Source organism: Nymphaea colorata, chromosome 5, assembly GCF_008831285.2.
Source record: "Nymphaea colorata isolate Beijing-Zhang1983 chromosome 5, ASM883128v2, whole genome shotgun sequence".
NCBI lineage: Eukaryota > Viridiplantae > Streptophyta > Magnoliopsida > Nymphaeales > Nymphaeaceae > Nymphaea > Nymphaea colorata.
Window position 1 is genome coordinate 13,211,367 of NC_045142.1, and position 27,833 is coordinate 13,239,199.

At 37.3% G+C, this 27,833-nt stretch overlaps 1 protein-coding gene across 1 annotated transcript; it reads left to right on the forward strand.

The window, feature by feature from the left end:
- The first annotated feature begins 10,656 nt into the window (after positions 1 to 10,656).
- LOC116254652 (nitrogen regulatory protein P-II homolog) lies at positions 10,657 to 24,730 on the forward strand. Its single transcript, XM_031630181.1, has 8 exons — positions 10,657 to 10,910; positions 11,062 to 11,107; positions 11,232 to 11,259; positions 11,371 to 11,458; positions 13,120 to 13,187; positions 14,344 to 14,413; positions 21,094 to 21,129; positions 24,371 to 24,730. Exons 1-8 carry the CDS (start codon positions 10,685 to 10,687, stop codon positions 24,442 to 24,444), a joined length of 636 nt encoding a protein of 211 aa, XP_031486041.1. The 5' UTR covers positions 10,657 to 10,684; the 3' UTR covers positions 24,445 to 24,730.
- The last annotated feature ends 3,103 nt before the right edge of the window (positions 24,731 to 27,833 follow it).

Here is a 27,833-nt window from a genome sequence, read left to right on the forward strand (position 1 = left end):
AGAAAAAAGAGATGAGGTAATGTGTTTATATTTTCATCTAAAATAAAGTGTACTAGAATTTATACCAAATTTTCATCACTTGTAAAAAGGTGGTCTCTTAACTTCAACAATTGTACTAGTGATAAGGAAAACCACTCACTTGCAAGAAGCTCAACTGTCTTCTTTTAGGCATCAAAGTTTGAGGCATTGCATAGTTGCTGGTTTTGAGAAGCGGCTGCATTCTCTTTGCTGACATGGAAGGCCATTGTGATGACTATGCCACAAAGAACAACTATTTGGACTTCATATAGTTGCCTTCCTCTATAGTAGGACCACTCTCCATTAACAGTCAAAACAAAAACAAAAAAAATGCATCGCTGAAAACTATCATGCCCTCAAACATGAGACTAAAATGTAAGGGTTAATTGTTCCAGCCCATCAACACACAAACTAGTTGTGGAATCTAGAAGTTTAACTCCACTTCACCAAAACTCGGCACAAAGTACTTTGTTCTTTAATATCGGCATTTTCATGCCAGACATTCAAATGCCACCTTAGTCAATTATGCAAATGCCTCTTACCCTATGGCATGTAATCTTTTGTGTGTTTCCACATTGTCTTTATGCACAGTTCCTAATCATTTGTTGATGTGTACAAATTCCTTAAAGTGTTTGGGAAAAATTTTAGGTGAAGAACAATGAATGGAAAGAGTTATATATTCTCCTTGGTCAAAAGGTGTCATGGCTTGGGAGATTTTCTCTCCACTAAAGATGAAACATTCACTAAAGCATTTTGTTTATTCTGAAATAGCTTCATAACATAGCCCAACAACAAAATATAAATGTAGCAGCAACCTTAAAGGATTGCTATAGATACTATAGATTGCAAATGTTGTTAACCAACAATGGTACAGCATTGTTGGTAGTCCAAAAATAGCAGAGTTGCATGGTACGCATATTTTCGTAATGACTAAGCATTGCAAAAGTGGCAGTAGTGGTTACCATAACAAGCATGACCTGTGGTTAGAAAATATTTTGTAATAGACCGGTCATGAATTGCAAATCCAAAATTAACATTTCATGAATCTTCAGAGCTAGTATTCTATATAGTTTCAATGCCTTGAGCACTATCATTATAGATGTGTACAAAATACACATTAAACTACTTGTGGAAGTGTGTATGAAAGCTTGTGTGTACTAGTTATATGCAACTTACAATACTGGCAGAGGCATGCTAGCAGTTTGCTAACTTGCGATATACAGATTGCCAATGTAAATTACAACCAATCTCACTCAAGTTTTGTTGTTTAATTTGTAAATTGTAGGTTGAATACTTGACAACTACAAAATGTCAAATATTATGGCAATTTATATTTTATTAGAATTTGATGTTGAATGCTCACCTAATGCAATCAAAACTAGGCATACTAAGCACATGTATTGCCAACATTCTGCATTTATTTGTCTCTTAATTTGCTAATATGCATGAGTATGGTATGATAGTGGTTCTAGCAAAGTACAACTAAATTGAGACTTCTAAATGTTGATGATAGTAAGGAAAATAAAACAAAAGGCATGGATCAATTGGTTGAAGATGTTGAAATTTAAATTGCAAAGAACCTATATAGTGCAATAGTTAAGTTGTTTGATGGATGCAATAGATAATGGTTCTATAAATTTGCAGTCATACTCAAACTGGTGACCAGCCTAATGCATGAAGTCGAAGATATATTTTATTAGATGAACAAATCTATGTATAAAGCATGGATGATGCTCTTATCCTTTGTGAAAGCTCCATGTGAAGGATTGAAGTTCAATAACGCAGTAGATGCATTTAACTTCATATTAATTATGTATTATATCACATTCCCATTATGAAGTTTATCACAAAAAAATGAAATAAAAGGGGATTTTTAAGATCATGACCTATGTATGTTGGAAATAGGAGTGGTTAAAAAAGAACATTGTAAATAAAATTTAAAGGGGGCATCAAGATGCATATGTAGTGCATGAATGGTAATAAAGAGGCTTTGGAATGATAAATTTTTTCTTAGGATGTCTATAAGAGCGCACAACCACTCTTTGGCTTCTCTTACTATTGATAGCATGTTAAGATTGCATTAACAAGCATTCATGTAGATATTAGAGATTTAACATTTAATGTTGGTATATCTCTAAGCCAAACTTATTAGATTTGCAAGTTAGATTGTGGATTTGCAAGTTAGATTGTGGACTTGAGGATGTAGCATTCACATTGTATGACATAAAGAGTCACCTTCAATGAATGAAAAACATGTTATAGTAGGCTATATGGCAAGCAATCAAAAACATGCTATAGTAGACTATTTACAAAAGAAGTCGAGCATGAACTTGGGGTTTCTGTAATGCCCTTTAATTGGAAGACAATGGATATTATGTTATTACAAGTAAATTATGAGTATTTCAATGATATGCTTGTATTTAAAATGATGGCCTTTGTACAATTTATGGGCATAAACAATCAAACTCATAGTTGCATTTGGTGGTGCATTTCTTTTTATGATTAGTCAATAAAAAAATTAATTTATTTTTTATATGGTTTTATTGAGGCAATGAATGTGGTGCCAAAATTTATAATGTTTTTTCATGCTTGCTGTTGAAATTGACTCCAAAAAATTAAGAAATGTAACAACACACAACAAAACTTCAAAATAAGGTATTGAAGAGTATGAACAAAATGTATATGAAAAATGAAAGCAACACTAATTGCATAACCATTTTCTAATCTCCAACCAAGGCAAGAAATGTTGTCTAAGGGTTAACATCATATTAAATGACTCCACTATTAATATTATTGATGCCTACAAATCGTATGACACTGCTAGAGATATCAAGAGGAAGTTTTTCACTTTATGTGGACATAAAAGGACGACTGACATGCTAGAAGGTTGTGAAGATAAAAATGAGAAAAGAATGAGGCATAACATGATGGTTAAGGCACATGAAAAGGAAATCCAAGTGGCTGATAGAGGCAACTACATGGTGGAACCATCAAGACATTACTATACGCACATGGAGTTATTCATATGCATTGGTTTGCACCTTCAGTGTATTCAATCTCATATGCAGCAGCTATATTGCCCACAGTGTTTGGTTTTGTAGGAATAAATGCATGTAAGACTATGATTTGATATGATGTAAACAGTTGTTAAATGCATATGTGAACTAGATGCAAATTATTATTGGTACGAAAGTTACTGAAAGCAATAGATTGACTACAATGCTTGCAAAGTGCACAAAATAATCTTGCAAGTGCCTTGCATGGTTTGTGAAGTACAAAATAAAGCAAAGTGCAATCCAACAATATGTTGCAAAGTGCACACAACTAGTATTGAAGCATGTGCTTGCAAATTGTAGTTTCTTGTGAAGTGGCTTTGACAACTTACTTTTTAAATATTGTATTCTTGATGCAATATTGATATGAATATTATTTAATTTAATAGTGATTTTTCTTTTATATAATTCACACAACATATTTGTTGTATTTGACAATTTAAAAAGTATTGGAACATTGCAATGACTTTCATTATAGTATTGCCTTCTCAAACAGTAGATAGAGTTATTGTTGAAAGTTTGAAACAAATACTTTAGAACTTTGTTGTTATTTATTTTTTTTCACAATTGACATTCCTGTCAAATGTTCTTTATTTATATGCAAGGCCGGCTTTCACCCATTACACTTCATGAAAAACTCTTAAACGTCCACAACTACCTAGTGTCCTCAGCCTAACGAAAAATCTGACTTAAACATAGACAACCTTTTCTTCTCCTATCGTCAATCATTGAAGGGAAATATTTTCTAAGGATCTTTAACATGAGCAATGACCTCTTCTTCTACCATCATCTAAATAAAAGCAGAATGCTTGTATAAGGTCAACCAATAAGGTCACTGAAGACGAAGATTTATTAGATGTGAATATATCCTATGAACACTCATTTGAAAATTATGCAAGCTTAACACACGCAAACCCTGAGCAACTAACGTCCGACTGGGAAGTTCAATATTCTTGAGTTTGTTTCCTACTTGACAACAACTGATGAGATGTAATGGTAGATATATTTGGTAAGCACTCTATAGAAAGTTCAATAGGTCAAGTTTCAACAACATGAGGCTGTTGATCCCATCACAAACAAAACTGCATAGGATTACGTTAGCGGCTAAAGATTTTTCATTTCTTTATTTTTTGAATTTGGCATCTAAGTGATAATGAAAGAATGAGATGTTAACACTTAGTATTTTTTAAGTTCCACAATTTGTGGAACACTTATCTTCTTTTCTAATATCTCTCTCCCTTTTGTATGTAAGAGGTTGTTCAGGATAATGGATGAATTAACATTGTATGCTCTCTCTTGTTTTCTCATATCTCTTATTTTCTTCTTCCATTTTAACATGGTATAAGAGAATTTTTAGGTCTAGCCATTGTAGAAAATATGTTACCATCAAATCTAAAACAAGGTGTTGTCAATGAGCTAGATCATACCAATCCATACTATATTTTATCTCTCGAATAGACCACATACTACACTCGCTTCCTATGTCATAATTGGAGAAAATTATATGAGGGGGAATAAGGCAATGGCAATGACCCTTAATGCCAAAAATAAACTTAGTTTCATTGATGGTTTTATCTTGAAGCCAAATAACTCATCTTCCTTAAGGGTGGCATAGGATCAATGTAATAACATTGTTGAATCCTGGATTATTAATTCATTTCATAAGGAGTTGGTTGGAACCCTGAATATATTAATTTCAGTATCAAATTATCAATTATAAACAACACAAATCTTCTATCGCAATGTATTATACCAAGTTGAAGGGGCTATGGGATGAGTTAGCTTTATGTGTCACTATTCATGATTACTCGTGTGGATCATTTAAGGCAGCTTTAGACCTCAAACAACAAGAACAACTCATTTAGTTTCTAATGGGCCTTAATGAAAGTTATGCAGCCATTAGAAGCCAAATTTTATTGATAAAGCCTCTTCCAAATGTCACGAAGTCATATTCTCTTCTTATTCAAGAGGAGCAACAACTAGATGTCATCCTTGTTCAAGTTGATAAAAGGTTTTCAACCCTTGCCATACAAATTGAAAAAAGAAATAATTTATGTTAAGGATAAAAGGAGGTCACAGCTAAAGTGTAAGAATTGCGGTAAGTTTGCTCACCAAGTGCCACTTTTGTGTTGGTTTTACAAACAAGTCGAGTGGCTCCAATGTGTTGATTAAGCCAAATGCTAATGTTGTTGGATCCTCAACCTCCACCGAATCCAATGTTGAGTAGTTCAAGCATTTTCACCAAGCAAGGTACCGATGATCTCAAAGTAAACCTGTCAAGCAATCTTTCACCTACTTTATGTCATATGTCTACCCAATCATGGTTCATAGATGTTGGTGCGACATACCATATCACCAATATTCTTTCCGACCTACACCAACCATTAGCTTGTGACCATCCACTTGTCAGTCTACTAAATAGAACAAATGTCCAAGTCACTCATATTGGAAATGTCTGTATATCTCCTTCCATTACCTTGAAAAATGTTCTTTACGTTTCTAACTTTGCCTTCAATCTTATTTTTGTCTAAGCTATGTGGCAAACCAAATTGTGAGGTAATGTTTAATAACAATACTTGTGAACAACAGAACCGTTACTCGACAACTATGATTGAAATAGGTAGATTAAACAATGGGTTGTATGTTCTTGACCACCAAAAACCATAGCGAATACTTCTCTACCAAGTCAGATCTATGGCATTCACAACCTGGACATGCTTCAAATTCTAAGTCTTTTTTTTTGTCTCATTTGAACCTAATTGATTTTTATGATTCTTTTCATGACTGTGATGTTTGCAATATTACCAATAATGCTAGACTTTCTTTTCCCAATAGTAACATTTTCATGCACATGCCTTTCGATCTAATTCATAGTAATGTATGGGGAGAATATTGTACACCTTCATTAACCAATGCACATTACCATAGTAGATGATTTTTTCCAGTCAACTTGGGTGTACCTCATGCCACATAAATCAATGGTTTTTGACATGATAAAAAATTTTGTTGCACTTATAGAAAACCAATTTCAATCTCGCATCAAAGTTCTTAGAAGCAACAATGGAACTAATTTTTTCTATCATGTCATGCCAAGGTTCCTTCAAGAAAAGGGATTGATAAGCAATATAGTTGTGTAAACAAAATTAGCCAGTTGGATGCAAAAACCAAGATCTCCTTAATATAACTCGAGCATTTCCTTTTCAAGCCAAATTACCCTCAAAACTTTGGAGAGAAAGTATTACAACTGCGGCCTGTTTGCTTAATAGGCTTTCATTCGGTACCCTAAATAATAAGACTCCATGTGAAACGTCTTGTATAAACAAGTTCCAAACTACAAACATTTGTGAATTTTTGGTTGTTTATGTTATGCTCATACATGCACAAAACACACAAGTTTGATATGCAGACAAGAATGTGTATTTTTATTGGGTACCCGTATAGGCAGTTTGCCTACAAAGTTTATGATCTTGAAAATAGAACCTTACATTAGTTGGGACATTCACTTTTGTGAAGATTATATTCTATATAATAATTGATAATGACACTCATGAAGATGAACCATTAGTCCTTCCCTTGCCTCGATGATAGAGATGAAAGTAAGCATGACTTTCTATTCAACCAAAATCCCTTGCATAACAATGATTATGACACCCATACTAGTATGCAAGTATCAACTCTACCCCAACACCGTGATGTCTCCCACCATCTTCAACCAACCCGATTCCACTTGATCCTTTCCCATCGTCTTATTCTGGTGACCCATATATTGAGCTTTGTAGATCCAACCAAGCTAAACAAATGCCATGCATATCAAGGATTACAAATGTTTTTCAATCACACCTGGTTTCCATCAATGGCTAACACGTGATGGCTCCAACAAACCTCACGGTACTTGTTATCCCACAACATCATATTTTGAAGACACCAACTTTAATTCATCTCACAATTGTTCCATGACCACTCTATTTGAGTATAGTGACCCATCCACCTTTGCCCAAGCCATGCAGGATCCAAAGTGGCATGATGCCATGAAAGCTGAAATTTATGCATTGGAAACTAACCATACCTACATGGTAACTAAACTGCCCCTTGAAAAGGTTTCCATTGGGTGTCGATGAATATACAATATCAAGTATCAATTAGATGAGTCCATCAAGAGGTACAAAGCTCCCCTTATTGCCAAAGGTTATATACATATTGAGGGTATTGACTATAATGAGATTTTCACCCCAGTTTCCAAAATCTTCACTATTCAATGTCTCCTTATAGTCACTAGACATCTTTTTTTAAGTAGATATCAATAATGCCTTCTCACATGGTGAGATTTAAAAGAAACGTCTATATGCAACTTGAAGGTTCATTTGACAAGGGGAGGTTGGATTGGTGTATCGACTGAACAAGTCTATCTATGGACTAAAACAATCGTCACACAATTGGTTCTTTAAGTTGATGGTACACCTTCTCAATCCAAAAGAGATTATTCTTTATTTTTTTAAGTTGACTACAAATGGCTGATTTTTTTTGTCATAGTGTATGTAGACCACATTATTATTGTAGGAGATGATTTGATGAAGATTGATAATCTCAAAGAGCTCTTGAACCAAAAGTTCAAGTTGAAGGACTTGGGAAAGTTGAGATACATGTTGGGCATTGAAGTAGCCCGATCTAATATTGGCATGTTTATGTCACATAAGAAATACCTCATTGACATTCTTTATTATGCAAGATACATGAGCCAAACCATGCAAAACCCCTATGAAACAACACTTGAAGCTAGGTAATGACACTGGAGACATCCTAAAGGACTCAAGTTCATACAAAAAACTATTGGAAAACTTATATATTTGACCATAACCAGATTAGACATTGTTCATGCTATTTACATATTAAGTCAATTATGAGCAAACCTTGTCTTGCACACCCAGAGATGATAAATACATTGCTAAGGTATCTAAAAGGTACTATTGAGCATGGAATTCTACTATAATCTACCCATTCTTTAAAGGGGTAGTGCGACTTAGATTGGGCCTCATTCCCAATGACAAGGAAGTCCACAAGTGGGTATCATGATTGGCAACAATTCAATCACCTAGAAAACCAAAAAGCAAACTATGGTGACTAGATCATATGCTGAATTGGAATATTAGTCTATGGTATCAGCAACTTGCGAGCTTGTTTGGTTGGAGGCTATTTTATGTGATTGGGATTTTCATCATAAGCAACCACTTGAATTTATGTTGCAACAATCAAGCAGCCATGTACATAGAAGCCAACCCTATGTCTTATGAGAGAACAAAACACATAAAAATAGATTGCCACTTGATTAGAGAGAAGATCCAAAGCAAAGAGATCTAAACACAGTTCGTCCCATCAACACAACAAGCCATATACATATTTACTAAAGCATCTAGATGGGAAGCTTTCCAACTCATCAATCCTAGAGCGTCAACTTGAAGGGGAGTGTTAGCAGCTAAGGATTTTCCTTTTCCTTATTTTCTAGATTTGGTATCTCATTGATAAGGAAAAAAGAAATTGTTGAGATAGAGCAGTTTCTAAGATCCACAATTTGTGGAATGCTTATCTTCATTCGTATTATCTCTCTCCCTTTTGAATTTAAGAGTTTGTTCATGATAATGGAAAACAAATCAACGTCGCCTTCTCTCTCTTGTTCTCTATCTTATTTTCTTCCACCAATTTAACAAATTACCCCTCTCTACAAATGGTAATATATAACTATATTTGAAATGTGTTGTATATTTTTATTTAGAGTATTTTCAATGTTATATTTTCACTGCTACATATTATTTTGCCAATTCATGGGGCCAACAAGAGCACTGGATGCATTACTTGAGTGACTTTCCGATCAAAACGTCAACTTCTACAATTTAATTCAAGGATGGATTTTCTCATCTTGGTTGCGGTTACGGGTTGGCTGTTGAAATTCATACTATTTTTTGCGCAAAGGAGACGTGCCTTTTGCATGTGTATGAGGCTAACACTTTTCAAGATCTTCCATTGTATCGCCATTACATTTTACTCTTTAATACAATTCCAGCCCATCCAGATAATAAGACATAATCACAACATTATATTGTTGAATTAACAACAAGCAGCTTCCATGATTTTCACTGCATGGTATGTAAGATGATACCACATTCCTTGTCAAGACGTGACGGTAGTTAGTAATTGTAGTGCTTTGCTACTGTAGGTTCCTTTTGGAGAGATATTTTAAATCTGGACGTTGGTCATTTCAAATACTAGTAAACTATGCTAATCCCCATGCAAATGAATGACTTCGGCGGTGGAATGTTCTTCTTTAAATACATGGCATGAGTTTTGTTGGACCAACCCATGATGTTCACACAATATGGCATGCCAACAATTTGAGCAGAGTTGCGCGTTGAGCTGCTCCGCTTCCTCTAGAGACAATAAGAGGAGAATCATTGAGATGGCGGCCAGAAAATGTCCTCAATTTGGTATATGCATTTTTTTTATTAGTGTCCATCTTTCGTCAGTATGATATTAAAAATGAATGCACAAAATTTTTTGTAGCTTTTGTCCATATACACTTAACAACACTATCATACCAACATTAATTGTTATTTGTTCACGTGTCTGCTTTCCAATGTGCCTGATATTTTATGTACTTTTTCATCATGTCTTCTTTTAATATGTCTTCTCTATGATTGTACAAATAAATTAAATGAGTTTTATGCAGGGTAGGTGTGGACTAAGTGTTGGCAATTATTCACATCGACCCTAGAAAACTTTGTATTTTTATATTAATATTTTAAAGCAAATTTTTTTAATTTATAATTTTATATATTGGTGCTTTTAAAAATTTAAAATTTTATACCTAATTCCTTTTAATCAAAATTTTCTACCTCCACCCCTAAAGCACTATGTAGTTGGATCAATTTGGTGCATAAAGCTGGGCAAAGGTGGGGGTAGTGATGCTCGAATGGTGGCCCTAGAAGGGCGGTGGGTGAAGGTAGGGTCACAATGGACATTGGATGGCAGGGAACGACTGTAGAAGATGGTGGTGACTATGAGGCCAAGGTTGACAGGTCGAAACTTGAGAGAGAAGAGATTGAACAATGAAGGACAAAAGTTTCATTTTAGAATTTTACTCTAATTCTTGAACTTAACTCCATGAATTGATGTCATTTAAGCCAGTCGAGTTGAGTCTAACTCGGTGAATCGATGTCATCTAGCCCAGTCGAGTTGAGTTAATGTAACTCAAACTTGTTCATTTAATAGTTTAAACTTAAACTTATTCTTAAACTCTACTCATTTAAAAAACTAGTGTAGTTCGAATAAAACATATTTAGTGAGTTCAAATCCAAATAAAGTTGGTTCGACTCGACTGGACTCGACTCGTTGTTGAGCGGGTGATGTCTATCTCGCGCTCGGATTCGTTTAGATCCGAGGGAGCGCGCGCATTCAGTCTATTTGGTCGATCTCGGGTTAAACCACAGACAAGTTGACATGGCATACGGTCTGGGCAGGTTTGCCTTATCGGATTGGCAAAACCCGCCACGGCAGCACTGTGGGCTTACGAGGACGCGGACTTATATAATGAGGACCTCCGCCCGGCTCTGCTCGCGCACGAAATGATCGTCAGCATGATGGCGGCGCCGGCTCTGCCTACGAGGACGGCGAAACCAGAGTGGACATCTGGCGTCCATCTCCTTCCTTCCTTCTCGCAGCATCTGGCTGCGACGTCTCAGACTCCGACCCTTCAATTCCCGAAGTACAATGTCGCAAGAACGAACCCTGTGCTAAAGAGTTCAAGAACGGATAGAGCAACCTTGGCTGTTAGGTCCCAAGCTTCACCTGGTACTCTCTCTCTGTCTCTCTCTTTTTGTCCCTCTGACACACATGCACGCACACGCACAAAAGAAGCGTCTATCTTTCTGTGGATGCAGACCAAGTTGATCTTCATTCCTCGGTTGTGTTTGGATGAATTCTCAAACCACTGTGCCACTAGGTTACGTTCCTGAAGCAGATTTCTATAAAATCGAAGCAATTTTGAGGTATGAGTGGTTCTTTCACTTTACCATTCATTTGGCGTTGAAGCTTTTGGTTAGTATGTCCCAGTATCTTACGTGTTCCTTTTTGGCCCCGGCGGCGGGCGGTGGGGATTTCGGGGATGTTAAGGCCGTGGAGAGTTTCTCATGTGTCATCCGTGAGTATTCCTATGATGAAGGTTTGATTGATTTCTGTAGCGTTTTCTTTACTCCTACTTGGATTGAGAATTGTTTCCTTCTTTGGGGTTTTTAATGTTGTGGTACTCAAGGGTCTTCTCAAGATGGGCATTCGTGGCGTAACTATATCTGACGTTAGGGGCTTTGGCGCCCAGGGTGGATCCACCGAAAGACATGCTGGTGATGTTTCTGCTACTTGAATCTCTGAGTAACTTCGCTTGTTAGCATTGGTCATTGTGGGGATAATTCTTGATTATGCAATGCTTCTCGTACTCGATTCTTGAACGTGATATGTTCTTCGTATTCCTGTCTCTCATTTATTTGCTAGATCTCCTTTATCTACAAGATGTCTATTTGCCGTAACCTTTTGTACATGCAGTCTCTTTGGATTTTCATAAAAATTCTTCTTTGCATTTTTTTTAATCTAGCCTTAAAAACGTTATCTGTAGGACTGCTTAAATCAAGGGCTGCAAATGTAGGTTAAAAAAGAAAAACTTTTTTTTAGTCAAAATACACACAGAAAATTGAATTGTGGGTCCTTCATCATCCTGCACACCATTGGATTATGAAATCAATACTGGATTGTGTATATAAATGTGCATAGCTAATGTATATCCTTATCTCTGTACGCATTCTGAATTGTTGTCCTTGCTTTGGTGACCTTTAGGAGGATTAACAATCTAAATTGTTGTCCTTGCTTTGGTGATCTTTAGGAGGATTAACAAATTTACTGTTACTTTTTGTTGGAAAGTGGTTCCTAGTTGTTGTTCTCTTTTGTGACGATGTGCAATATTTTGTGCCATGGAAAACGACAAAGTAGCAATGGACATGCTTCTTTCAATGTTATAATGTGTATTTCAATTGATATAGGTAATGTAGACCTCAAATGATTCCAGACAACAGAATAGTCATCAAAATAGTTCTTTGGTGTGTTTGTACCCTTTCTTCTGCCTGTAAAGTAACCAACTAGGTAGAGCCGAAAAAACTTCTCCACTTTAGCCTGGCGATTGGTGATTAGATATGATTGCTGGAACCAATGGCAGGAGCTCAATGGGAACGGTGAAATTCATTTCCTTACCTTAGCGGAAGTACGATAGTTGCTAGTAGTATCCTAGAGAGGAAGAAAAACTTATAGAAGATCGCTAGAAGCATCAATAGATTACCACCACATAATTGTTAGGAAAAGGTGCTACAGATGACATGCATATGGTTAAAATTAGAACTCAATGAACTAAAGTTACCAACTGATGGTTATGAACTGCATATAACATCAAACATCTTAATCATGTTCAAATGCTTATATAATATAACACTTATAATTTGTGAACAATTACACACACACACATTACTGCTGCACCGGCACCCACATGTTTTTTTGGAAAATGCTGCACCTGCACCCAGATCCACAACCACGCGTATGCAACATAACACACACACACACACATATATCTATCTATCTATATATATATATATATATATATATATATATTTGAATGATTTTATATTAATTTAACAATCATTATATGACTATGTTTATGTGGTTATAGTTATACATTAATCTTGCATTTTATTAGTTTCTATTATTTTACTTTATTTTTTTTCTTGTTTCGCTTAAAGCTCCTAACTGCCTAGGCTCCAGGTGCTATTCATCCCCTAGGCTCTGCTTAGAGCTTTTAATGACACAAAGGCAGATTAACTCTGTTCTTTACTAGTGGATGCTTCTTCAGGAGAATGATGTGGCTTAGACACTGATACTGCAGCACAATTACGGCGTATCTTGTGTATTTATTTGTTTTTCCCATTTTTGTACGTTCTTGTGCTTATATTTTTTCTGTAATTAGGTTCTGAATTTTCTGAAGATAATTTCATTGCTAAAGTGAAAGTGGAAATAGTGGTGTCTAAGGACCAGGTATTCCTATAACACTATTAGAAAGTTCACCCTTTGTCAAGTATTGAGTTTGCAGTTTGCATTAATCTTTCAGATGTGCTATTATAAAGGTTGATAATTTGCTTGCTCATGTTTTAGTGTATTAATGTTCTGTTAGCATGCAAGTGTACTTTTGGCTGACCTTTGACTAAATTTTGTGGTTGGGCTGGCTTTGTTTCTTCCATATCTGCCGTACTGAGATGTAACTGAGGCTTGCATGTTTGTTTTTCTTGTTACAATGATAGTATCTTCTGTTTAGTAATGAGCATGATAATGTTTTAATGGTTAATAATTTTGAGGTTGTAGAAGTTGGATATGGGTTGGTAATTTGGTATGAGCTGTAAAGCTGTACAACAAGATGGAATTGTTTTATAAGAATGCACTACTGAGCTTCATAAAAGTGGTACAATTAACCTTTGTGCTGCTCTACTCATAAAGGAACTTGTACTTTCCTTTCATGGATTTACATACCTAAATGGTTGAGGTTGAAGCTGATTATATGCTGCAAATAGTTGTAGTTATTAGTATCTTTATTCCTGTTCTAGAATTGGGCAGCTCTTGCCAGCTTAACCAAGTCAGATGGGCTCCGTTCAGCTTTTGATGCATCCGTGGCAAGAAGGACATGCAACTTTGCTAGATGTGTGGTCGGATACCTACCTGCTGATACCTGCACACACAAACAGACAGGCACATGCATTTATTTTTTGAATGGTTCCATTACAGAACTGACACACACAGTCACACACACAGACAGATGGGTCCTATGAGATCCATTTCTATTAGGGCCCTTGCAAGAAATCTGTAGAGCATGTTTGTCATTTGATTTATTCTGTTATATTTATATATCATATATTACTTGGGGAAAAATCATGTGTCGTAGCTGGTGCCTTTTAGGCATGTCCATGACATAGTTGCAATTGCATTGACAACCTCTGCTGCAATTAATAATTAAAGTTCTGAGAATGATTTCCACTATAATTGCTCTAGTTGATACATTCCATAGATTCCAAAACTGGCATGATTTTATTCATGTCCAGAAAGTAGAATCAGATATTGACCATTAAGAATTTTTTGCTTTAGAATAATCTCAATGTCTAGCATCCTGTTTTTAACTTTTTGTAATAAATGGTGCTGTCAGGTTGAGGCCGTTATTGACAAGATAATTGATGAGGCAAGGACGGGAGAGATTGGTGATGGCAAGATTTTCTGTAAGGAAATATCCCTGAGTAATTTCTTTTACTAGATAGAGTTTTCTTCCTGTGGCTTCTGAATGCCTAGTTTCAAGAACAACCATTTAGAGACGTGTGTATGGCAAGCATGTATGTATTTATCTGGATTCTGAATGTCCTTTAGTTTCTTTATTCCTTTCCCCCTTTAACTAGAGTGTTTTGGTCTTTCCAACTACTTCCTTCATTAAGGACATCATATTCTAAACAGAAGACATAACATTTTGAGTCTATGGATGTGTTCCAAACAATTTAAGAGTTTTTGGAAATAATATTTAGCTGCTCATCTTGCTTTATAGTTGTTACGAGAGAGAGAGAGAGGCAGAGGCAGCAAAAAGTTGTCAAACATTACGTGACCCTAATCTCTATTAAGAGATTAGGGTTAGGGAAAATTACAAGAGAAGTCCACTAAAAGTAACAAAACATTTAAAGAGACCTTCCCTAACTTCCTAATATTTCAAAAAACCCCTTTTTTGTATCTTTAACACTCCCCCTCAAGCTGGAGCATATATGTCAATCATGCTCAGCTTGTTACAACATCTCAGGAAATCGCCTATGGGAAGAGCTTTAGTGAGAATATCTGCTGCCTGATCTTCTGAGGAGACATGAATAGTGCTAACAATTCCTCCTTGAACTAAGTCCCGAATATAGTGGCAATCCACTTCAATGTGTTTAGTCCGCTCATGGAAGACAGGATTGTTAGCGATATATGTAGCTGCCTTGTTGTCACAATACATCTTCATTGGGAGAGAAAGTGCCACAACATTCTGCTTCTTGCTCCTCCAGGAAATAAGATTACCGCCCACAAAGACACAAAACCCGGTAGTAGACTTCCTATCATCTACAGATCCAGCATAATCAGCATCACTATACGCCTCGATGTCAACACATTCTCCTTTCTTGAACCATAGCCCCTTTCCCGGGGCTGATTTCAAGTATCTTACAATCATTAGAGCTGCATCCCAGTGAACTTTTCGGGGTTTTTCCATGAATTGGCTCAACTTATTCACAGCAAAGCTAATGTTGGGACGAGTGACAGTCAAATATAACAGTTTCCCTATCAGAGATCTGTAAGATCTAGAGTCAAACGGCTCTGAGTCATCATCATGTATATGAATGCGAGGATTCATGGGAAGTGTGGCAGGTTTAGCTCCCAATAGTCCTGTTTCCTGTAGAAGATCAAGAGCATATTTCCTTTGAGACACTACAACACCTTTATTACTACGAGCCACCTCAATACCAAGAAAATAACGAAGTTGTCCAAGGTCTTTCGTAACAAAGTGTTGCTGTAAAAACTCCTTTGTTTGAGCTATCTCTTGATCATTTTCCCCTGTAAGAACAATATCATCCACGTAGACAATCAATATCACAAGTCCTGCTGAGCCTCGCTTGATAAACAATGAGTGATCAAGTTGGGATCGGCTAAATCCACACTTAGATAACACTTCAGTAAGCTTTTGGAACCATGCACGGGGACTCTGTTTGAGTCCATAAATAGCCTTCTTTAACTTGCATACCTTGGAACACTCCCCTTGTCGTTCAAAACCAGGTGGTTGCTGCATATAAACAATTTCAGAAAGGTCTCCATACAGAAAGACATTTTTGACATCCAATTGAAAAAGAGGCCACTCTCGTTGGACAGCAAGAGAGATAATCAAGCGAATAGTGCCCAACCGGGCCACAGGCGAAAAGGTCTCAAAGAAGTCAACACCATAAGTCTGAGTATAACCTTTTGCGACAAGACGGGCCTTGAACCTTTCAACTGACCCATCAGAATGATACTTGATGGTGAATACCCATCGTGAGCCAACCACATCACAGCGTGTTGGGGGGTCTACCAAATCCCAAGTCTCCCGAGAAAGAAGAGCATCCATTTCCTCCTGCATAGCTTGTCGCCAACGTGGATCTAACAGGGCGTGATGGTGCGAGGACGGGATAACATGACTAGATAAAGCTTGATCAAACTGTACTAAGTGTGTACTCAGATGAGCAGTAGAGACAGAATTAGATATAGGATGTAAGGTACACTGTCGCTTGCCTTTGCGAATAGCAATAGGGAGATCTGCTGCAGAATAGTCATCACTTAAACCTGAGTCAGTCTTATCAGTAGAGCTTACCTCTTGAGACGATGCTGGTGGACAGTTGAGAGAGGGACCTAGACGACGAGTGTAAACCAATGGAGGCTCAAGAAAACGTTCATGTGACCTAGGTTGAGATGATGGAAATGACTCAAGTGACACTGGTGGAATAGGAAGAGGTATAGGTGCATGCATCTCAGATGAAGAGGGACTTGACGGAGGGAAATAAGGACGAGACTCAAAGAAGGTAACATCCGCACTGATAATGTCTTTCTTGGTCACGGGATCAAAGCATTTGTATCCCTTTTGATTAGCTGAATAGCCAATAAAGATACATTTGATAGCTTGGGCAGCCAGTTTGCTTTTGTTCGGGCCTAGGATATGTGCGAAGCAAGTGCATCCAAAAACTTTGGGAGGTAAATGAAATAATGAACGCCCTGGATATAGAATTTGAATTGGAATACGGTCTTGAATGAAGGAAGAGGGTAATCTATTAATGAGGTAACACGCAGTAAGGATAGCATCACCCCAAAAATAGGCAGGCATGTGAGAATGTAACATGAGGGTACGAGCTACGTTTAGGAGTTGCCAATGTTTGCGTTCGGCTACACCATTCTGTTGGGACGTATGTGGACAAGTATATTGAGGTCGAATTCCATGGTCGGCATAAAACTGAAGTAGAATGGAAGACTTGAATTCAAGAGCATTATCAGTGCGAATATTTTTGACAATGAATCCAAACTGAGTTTTTATTTCCTTGATAAATTTTTGAAGAATACATATGACTTCAGATCTTTCCCTTAACAAGAAAACCCAACTGACTCTAGTAAAATCATCAACTAGAACAAGATAATATCGAAAACATGATCGAAAAGGAACCCGACTAGGACCCCATACATCCACATGAATGAGATCAAAAGGACTCTGACTCGATGGACTCTGACTCGAAGGAAAGCTGCTCCGTGTATGCTTGCCCAACTGGCAGGCATCACATAAGAAGGACTCTGATGCAGGAATGTCTGGAAACATGCGACGAAGTTTTGGCACGGAAGGATGACCCAATCTGAGATGCCATTGGAAGGGAGAAGGCTTGGAAGGGACTGAAGATGCAGCAACATCAACTGGGATTGACAAAAAATAAAGGCCCTCACGCTCAGATTCAAAAATGACTTTACATTGTAAGTCGATAGCTAGCTGCTTCACAGATATCAAATTAACAGGAAACTGAGGTGCATATAGCACATGTGTAATAGTGCCTAAATGTGGAAGATAAATATCACCGCTACCCAAAACAGGGGACAACTTGCCATCAGCCAGCTTAACATACTGTGGTGTAGAAAATCTGACAAATGATGAAAAATTTTGTGGTTGATTACAACAATGTCTAGAAGCGCCCGAGTCTATCATCCATGTCATACCTGGATCAGCAGTAGGAGCACCAACAGAGAATGCTGAATCTACAACAGCAGCATTGGTAGATGTAGAGGCAGATGTAGAGCCAGACCTCTGAGCAAGAACACGATCATATTCATCCTTACTTAGGTTAAGAGAATATGACATAGATATAGAAGGATCAGTAGAAGACTCAACCATAGATATTGTTGCCTTTGAATGAGTTGCCTGGGATGAAGAAGGACCTCTGCTTGTGGTGATTCTACCTCCACCACGTCCAGAGGAAACATTAGACCTGAGGTGAGGATGTTTGTCCCAACAACGGTCCTCTAGATGACCAATTTTGCCACAATAAGAGCACTGAAATCTGCCACGTCCAGCACCACGGCCTGTACCACGCCCCCTAGTGCCTCCAAAAGAACTGGGGCCCCGTCCTCCTGATATCACAAGTGCAGAGACTGGTATGTCATGCGTAGTCTGAGAAAGAGTGGCTGCAAAGCGACTCAGCCTATTATACGTGTCTGCTAAATCTGGAAGTTCACTGCCTGTTAGAATTTGAGACTTTGCCACAGAGTATTCTGAAGATAGGCCAGATAAGAACTTTGCCACCATACCAGTCTCAACGTGTGATGCATAACAATGCTGGCAAGGTGGGCGAAGAGCCTTTAACCGTTCATATGCAGCAGTCAAAGTAGCAAAATATTGAGATAGGTCCTGATCCCCTTGTCGAATGTTGCATAACTCCTCTTCTAGTTGTAGGATCTTGATTACATTAGTGGCATGCGAGTATGTCTTTCTCAAGAAAGACCACATATCCTTGGCCTTGGTATAATATGCAATAGTTGGGGCTATATGAGACTCCACACTATTCATAATCCAAGACATAACAATATAATTATCTTCATCCCACGCAGCATATATTCCTTTTTTCTCAATAGGTTCATCCTCCTCAAGAATATATTTCTTCCTATGACCAGCCACCGACATTATGAATACCCTAGACCATATTTCATAATTTGAGCCATTAAGTTTCATCGTGGTTCCATAAGAGAATGAATTCCCAGCCATCTTGTAGTCAGTAGACCCTTCAGATTTACTGTTTTCAGCCATAGTAAATAAAGAAGACCAGATTGACGCAAACGTGTAAAGAAGGAGGGCTAGGAAATTACTGTCACTTCAGATCTGATTTAGCCGATGACAAAAAACAAGAATGAACTCCCAACGACTGAAGACTGTTGCTCCCAACGACTGAAGACTGCTGCCACTTATAACAACAGCTAGTTCTCATAAAACTTCCTGTCCACGTGTCAAAGAAATCCACGAAATCAAACAAAAAACTTGTACTAAGGATCAGCAACAGTCCTCACGCAGCCTTTCTTTACTGAATTTGTATCCACGATCTATAGAAAAAATCTGATCATATTCAAAAACCTGAATTTATAAGCAGCACATAGACTCCACAAAGCATCCACAACACCTCACGCAGCTTGACTTTACCGAAACTGTATTTACGATCATCACAAACCACAGCGTCACACGTCACGCTGCATCCACAATAGTCTCTTCATACGACCAATATGAGGATCTGATCACGCCTTCCACATAGGCGTGATCAGGTCCTCCTTCTCACGGCACGCCCAACCCCTATTCCCTCACTGTCTCCTTATTGGGTGATAAGAGGGAATAAGGAGTAGCGGTGACAAGGGAGAGAACGAGAGAAAAAAAAAAAGGAACGAACTCACTTGGCTGTTCGTCGGAGAAGATGGTGATCGCCGGAGAAGGTCACCGGAAAGTGCACTCTGCCGTCGACGCCCACACCCGCTCTGATACCATGTTACGAGAGAGAGAGAGAGAGGCAGCAAAAAGTTGTCAAACATTACGTGACCCTAATCTCTTGGTTAGGGAAAATTACAAGAGAAGTCCACTAAAAGTAACAAAACATTTAAAGAGACCTTCCCTAACTTCCTAATATTTCAGAAAACCCCTTTTTTGTATCTTTAACAATAGTGTTCAAATGTTCCATCAGTTCCTGTTTGAATTTGCGTACCCACTTCCTACCTATGATCATTATTCCTAGTTTCCTTTAGTAATAATGTCTTTGCCTTCATTACATTCAAAGGGGGGGGGGTCATCATAAGAAGATATGCAATTAGTGAAACTCTATATTTAAGAGAGGGGTAATCCTATACAAATCTTGGAACTTCTGAAATTCTATCTGATATTTGGTGATTAGGTTGGTTAAATTGAAAAATTTCTTTCAGGGGCACTTTCGAAATTATTTCTATTTATATGGTTGTAAATAATGGGTTCATTGGATGTTTGTCCATTGGTATTTTATTTGAAGATTTTGTTCAAAAGCTTTATTCTCATTGTCATGATCAAGATTTATATTCAAAAGAATCATCTCTTGTTTTTCTGTTTGCTTTTATCACAATCGGAAAAATAATTAGGTGGAAATTTTGTGGTGTTCCATTGCCCGCCCAGGATGTGACACTCCACCATCTCAATAGGTGCTGGAACATACATTGTACCTTTTTTTTTTCATCCATTCATCAATTCCAGATATTTTTTGGTCAGCGATACTTGTTCAACAATTGTTCCAAAGAGAATCCAGGTTTTCGAAAAGCTTGTTATGTGATTGCATTTGGTGCAGATAGAGCATCAGTTTTTCAGCCAACCCTTTCAGAAAGAAAAACATGAGGACAGTTCCTTTTGGGCATATATGTACTGTCACAATGCAGATCTATGATTGCAGATAGTGAATGAACAATACATACTGAATAAGTATTTAAAACATGGCATCATGTCCCAATTTCTAGGCAGCACCTGATCTTGAAAAAGAAATCCATTAATCACATTTCTGACTTTTTGCTATTTTTACAGTTGCAAACCTGTCCTGATGTTTCTATTTTCCTTTGTTTGGTGCCCCTTGTATTTATTTTAGTGAATCATCTAGCAGCACAAACTGCAAGTATACCCCTTCTAGTGGAATTCTTTGGCAATGGATTAGAAGATCGAGAACAGAAGATGATAGAATGCTAGGAATATCAAGAACCCAAAGACTGGAATGTTATACTGAATATGTTCTTTTTCCTGGTTGGCTTGAGATCTAGATGGCATCTTGAATTGACGGATTTGTCTTGGTATCAGGTCTATATACTTACTCTAATCTGATTTTTTGATGTTATGCAGTGATACCTGTTTCTGACGTGATAAGAGTTCGAACAGGTGTGAAATTAATTTTTTATTTTTATTACAATTTATCAGCTTATTCTTCTGCTAAGTGATTTTATGTTGGGATAGATGGATGAATTCTCTCTGATGCTGGCTTTGAAAGTAAATTGTGCGTTGCTTTCCTATTTGTTGATTAAAGTTGGTTCTATATGTTAAATAATGTATACATGTATACTATATTATTTATCAATACATTAGATATATTAAAAAAGGCTAAGACACTGGATTGCAAGACATTAGCAACTCTTAGTATTCTTAGTTAGAAGTTGAGTCAACGCAATGGAGATATGTTTAACGATCTTATACGACGTTGCAGTATTGTAAGAATGCCTCAATGTCTTACTTTTATTTGTCCAAATATTACATATTCAGTTAATTAAGTTTCCGAGTTTATGCATGCCATAAAATTTGGACATATGGTGCAGTTAAATGGATATTGACATATTTAGAACGGTACTGTTGGAAATGGACTTTTTTATACTTTAGGGAACCTTGTACACTTTATTCATGACATCACTGTCTACACAGATGCTAACTGGGCTGAAAATCCATATGATAGGAAGTCAATATCAAAATATTGTGTTTTTATCGGCCCCATTCTTAGAGCATCAGGAAATATAAAATAGTAACTAAATCTAATGCAGAAGCAGAATACAGAGCCATGGCTGATGCCATTGCTTTGAATATTCATTTATTGCTTGAGTTGCTAGAACCAATTTCTCAATGTCTTCTTCTATGTGATAACTATGGTGCAATTAAAATTTCTCTTAATGCTATTCATAACAGAAAAAGTAAGTATATTGAGGTTGACAAGCATTTTGTCAGACAAAAATTAAATGCAAGGAGATTGAACCTTGGTTTGTTCGTTCAAATTATTGGGTTGCTGATTTGTTCAACAAAGGACTCACAAGAAGCAGGTCTTTGGTTTCTAATGACAAGTTGGTCATGGTTCAAAACCATGCAGTGCACAACTTGAGGGTGGATGCTAAGACATGTATATTTATGTTTTTATATCTGCTGTTGTATTGAATCTGGACTCAGTCCAATCCGTGTTCTATATGTTTTAGTATCTTGTAGATGACCCTCTCTTTAAGGGCATACTTTTTCGGTTGCATATGTAACATTAGGGACTCACCCTTTAAAAGGAAGAATACTATCACCTTTTTCCACATTGGGGCGTGTGACATTCTTGGCTTTTTTTTCTTCTTTTCCTCTTTCTTCTTGCTGTGAATAGGCTTTGGAGATTTCTCACATTTAGAAGCCCAAGAAGTTGCCAAAATTAGAAAAGATTATGAAAAACAGATAGATTCTCTTCTTGAAGCAAATGCTTGGAAATTCAGTTTTTACCTAAAGAAAATAAAACCATAGGGTGTAGATAGGTCTTCAAGGTAAAAACCAAGAGTGGTGGGTTTGCTAGAGAGCTTTAAGGTTAAACTTGTAGCTATTATGAAATGGATTATGGATATATTCTTTGATTTGGTAGCAAAAATGACTACCGTTCGAACCCTAGTGGCTGTAGCCTCCATTAGACAATGGCCAATTCATCAGGTAGATATCAAAAATGCTTTTCTTAATAGTAATCTTAAGGAGAAGGTTTATGTGAATACTCCGCCAAGGTACATTTATTGAAGAAGAAAAATTTTCATCTGCATAAAGCTCTTCATGTGTTAAAACAAGTTCCGAAGGCTTGGTATGACAGATTTGGTAATTTGTTCTTAGTTTTGGTTATAGATCATGCTTTACTAACATTCCTATGTTTGTTAAGATAGGAAGTAGGGGAATATTGCTGTTATGTAGATGACATGATACGAAAAAGTAATGAATCGAATTAACCAAATGCTGAGGGTGACTTTTGAGATGTTAGATCTTGGAAATCTCATATATCTAGGGGGGAAGTTTCCTATTGACCAAAAGGCTATATTTTATCTCAAATTTACCCTGCAGAAGTTTCCTAGAGATCACTAATGATAAGCATTCTGATACACCAAAAATGATTAATGCTAAAAATGAGAGCTGGAGAAAATATTGAGAAACTACAGGTCATAAGCTAATTGGGGTTTTAACATCCTTGTTAATTGCCATTGTCCATTGGTGCATTGAGCAAGCCAATATGAAGGCCACAAAAATTCATATTACTGTAGTGCTCAGAATTGTCAGATATATCAAAAATACTATATAGAGGGGACTGTTCTTATCTTCATCCCCTCCTTTAGATCTTATTGCTTAAACTGATTCTGCTTGAGAACATCTACATAATCGACATCCAAATATTTGAGTTTTTGTGATAATCGACACCCAGCTACTGGGTTTTTTGTGTTTTCAGGTGACTCAGTGAAAGGAAGTAGATGAGGTAGTTATCATTCATAAAGTTTTAAGTTTTAACATAAAGCTGTGGTGACAGTTATCGGTTTCAAACTTTCCTAAAAGATATGAGAGTTCAGATACAAGTTATAACCATACTTTTGTGTAAGAAAAGAACACATTGATATGGATTATCATTATGTTCATGAACAATTTCTTAACAGCCATATTGAGCTACCTTGCCTGCACAAAATATCAAATTACATATTTTTTTGGTGAAATGCTAGATTTAGCAAGCTTTAGGTGATCACCCTGTAAAGTTTTGAGAATGAGTGTGAAATGATGTATGTATATGTTATATATATATGTACGTACCTTTTTAATTAAACATAAGTATATTCTTTGCTGCTCTACTGTTTTTTGTATTTCTCTTCTTTTTATTAGAATTCTAATTATCTGCCTACTGTTAAAGTAGCTGTTAGAGATCCGAACAGCTAGTTCAATAGCCAGTGAACTAATCATTGGGTGCTATTGCTAGTTTGCTTCGGATTCTTGTGTAATTATATCCCTTAGTTTTCATGCTGGTTCTGCTGTAATACGTTTATTAATCTTGTCTCAAGTGTGTAGTGACAACATAGTTCTTTCTTAGTCCTGCGTGTAGTTCTTTCTTAATCCCGCGTGACTTGTATTGCATACTTGGTGAGATAGGCATGGCTTGAAAGTGCATTTCATTACACTTTAGTGTGCTTTTTGCTTTCATCTATTCTTTTATAGCCAAGCTGCAGGGAGAGCCTCAGAGCTTATGTTTTGGCCAAACTTAGGGGTTTGGGGATTTGTTTTTCCGCTATCTACACGTTTTGGATGTGTGTGCGTGTGATTGTGTGGATGGACTTCGGTTCCTTGAGTAGCCTCACATATTTGTGTTTATCTGCAGGAGAGCGAGGGTTGAAGGCCGAGAGAATGACAGGTGGAAGAGCTGATACAATTGCTTCTGTTGTAACCATTTGAGTGCATAACTTTCTATGTTTGGATTGACATGTGACATTTGCGTAACAAGTAACTGTATTCTATCGTTTGTATCAGTGGAAAATAGTGGCTTTTGTCGTTCTTCCTTTCAACCATCTGGCTGGTTGAAAAATAAGGTAATTTCTGTTTGAAAGCGCTTGGGGTATTAAAGATGTGATAATGCCTTTATAGGCTAACCAAGCATTGGGAACTCGTTTGGTTGAAGGTTTTTGGCATTCCTCTACAACACTATAAAAGCTTTAATATATCGTCACATCTTCAAATTGAATTAGCATGTGATTGTTAATTAGATCAATATTTTATTTATAATAGATAGGGTTTTCATTTAGTCACTGATAAGCATGGTAATCATTGTTGTTATCAATTTATGTAATTCCATGTTGCCATCACTTTCTTCAATTAGCAACCTTTTGGGAACATGGACCAAATGTTTATTCGATACTGATTTGTTTCCATTTCTTTTGTAAAATATAATATGTAGTGGACGTTCTAGTTTTAGTAGAGCTTGCATGATTAGCATCATCTTAATAAGAAACTACGTGTTGCGTGAGTGGTTAAATGTGTTCGCGTGGAGTGATTAGGGCTTCACATGAAGAAGCTGTTCATCTAGGAACCCCCGGCGTTCGCTGGGGGGATGGAGGCAGGGATGTGGATGGATCTTGATGACCGGGGTGCCTTTCTTGATTTGGGGAGGTTTGATGGAGACACCAAAATGGAACGTGAGGTATGCGAGAACTCTCAAAGGCGCATATTGGAAGAAGATCGAGGAAAAGCTTCAATGCATTAGTTGAATGAGGAACGCATACAGATGGGAAGCGGTTTCCATAAGGCTTTGGGTGCTGATGCCACCCCTCAAGGTGATGGGTTAAAGGGATGTGCAAGGGTTGTTGCTGGTAGGCAAGATATATAGCTTGAGGATTGCCTAGTGGTGAGCGTAGACCGATGTACCAATGGTGGTGTTGCCTGCTGCAGCTTATCAGAAAAATGGAGGAGCTATACCGCTTTACTGCGGTGGCTGGGTTCTATGCAGGAAGATCGAACATGAGCATAAATTATACGTATGTTTTTCAGGCCCTACAAAAGCTTTGGGTGAATGTCAGTTGCCCTAAATTTTCTGTCATTGGGAATGAGAGATTTTTTGTGCGGTTGAGTTTTGAGGTAGAGCTCATGGAGGTCCTGCAATGCAAAAAATGGGTTGTTGGAGGCTGTTTTCTCATTGCCAGTTAGTGGAAGCTAGGTTCTGACTACGCCTAGATGAGGAGTCGATTGCTTTGTGGATTCGTCTTCCTGAACTCCCATTTTTATTCTGGAACTCATACAGCTTTAGAGCCATTGCACAAGGGGATGGGTGCTTCTTTTGTTAGAGTGGATGAATGTACTTTGCACAGGGACAAGCTTGGATTTGCACGGTAGCTTTAAACCAGTGCTCAAAATCAAGCTTCAACTCAAGGAGTTCAAGATACTTGTTGCGTTGAGAGGTAGAGAAGAACGAGAGGAAGGAGGAGAGAAAGGTAGCAGCTGAAAAACGTACGGCTGCTCCTCCTTTCATTAGACTAAATAAGATTAGGGTTAAAGACTAACCCTTTACATAAAGAGTCCACCAAAATATTAAAAATTCAGAAAGCTACCTAATACTAAATACCAAAACACACAACACTTTAAATATAAAAAAGCAACACGTTTTCTCAACACTCCCCCTCAAGCTGGAGCATAGATGTCTATCATGCTCTACTACAACACTTCATGAAATTGGATATTGGAAGAGCTTTGGTAAATATATCTGCAGGTTGGTCTTTGAAAACAACATACTCAGTAGAGATAATCCCTGCTTGGACTAAGTCTCTAATGTAATGACAATCAACTTCAATATCTTTAGTCCGCTCGTGGAAGACCGGATTATTAGCTGTTATCTCAGTGGCTGTTTGGGCCATGACTCGATATTCTGACTCTGCACTTGATCGAGCAACAACAACTTGTTTTTTACTTCTCCAAGAGACTAAGTTGCTACCAACAAAAATACAGAATCCTGTAGTAGACTTTCTGTCATCAATTGAGCCTGCATAATCTGTATCAGAGTAAGCTTCTATCTGAAGTGAGGTGCTTCTTCTAAATAATAGACCCTTCCCAGGAGAGCCTTTTAGAAATTTCAATAATAACATAGCTGCATCCCAATGGGCTTTCCTCGGCTTGTCCATAAATTGGCTTAGTTTTCCCACAACAAAGGATATATCAGGTCTAGTAATTGTTACATATAGTAGCTTTCCAATGAGAGACCGATATGATTTGCTATCAACAGACTCAGATTTGTCATCATATAAATGAGTACGAGAATTCATAGGTATAGAAGTTGGTTTAGTTCCAGTCATACCTGTTTCGTGAAGCAAATCAAGAACATATTTTCTTTGAGAAAAGACTAGACCTTCTTTGCTCCTTGCCGCTTCTATCCCAAGAAGTAACGTAGTGAACCAAGATATTTAGTAACAAAATGTTGCTGCAAATATTCCTTTGTGTCATGTATTTCTTGTTTATTGTCACCAGTTAAAATAATATCATCCATATATACCACCATAACAGCTATACCTCAGGAGGTCCTTTTTATGAACAGTGAATGGTCTAGAGGAGATCTCTGAAACTCAAACTTAGACACAACTTCACACAACTTCTGAAACCATGCTTTAGGACTCTGTTTCAAACCATATATAGCCTTCTTTAACAGACATACCTTGGTACACTCCCCCTGTTTCTCAAAGCCGGGTGGTTGCTGCATATAGACTACTTCAGTTAAATCCCCATAAAGAAAGACATTTTTAACATCGAGTTGGTACATGTTCCAACCATAATGAACTGCAACAGATATAATAAGTCGTATAGTACCCAAACGTGCCACAGGAGAGAAGGTTTCAAAGAAGTCAACACCATATGTTTGTGTGTACCCTTTTGCTACCAAATGTGCCTTGTAGCGCTCAACTGTACCATCTGAGTTGTACTTGATAGTGAAAACCCATTTCGAGCCAACAATATCTGCCTTATAAGGAGGTTCAACAAGATCCCAAGTGTGACGAGATATGAGAGAATCCATCTCCTCCTTCATAGCCTGGTACTACTTAGAGTCCAACATAGCTTGTTCATGTGAAATAGGAATGGATGTAGCTGACAAGGCATCAATGAATTTGCACATATGATTTCCCACATGGGCTATATAACAAACTTAGAAAGATGATGAATTGTACATTGTCTAATTTCTTTACGTAGAGCAATAGGTAATTCATCAGGAACTGGAGCATTAAGGGAACACTCAAACATGTTATGTAATTCAAAACTACTTACCTTCTGAGAGCAAGATGGTGTTGGGTCATTAGATGATGGATTTC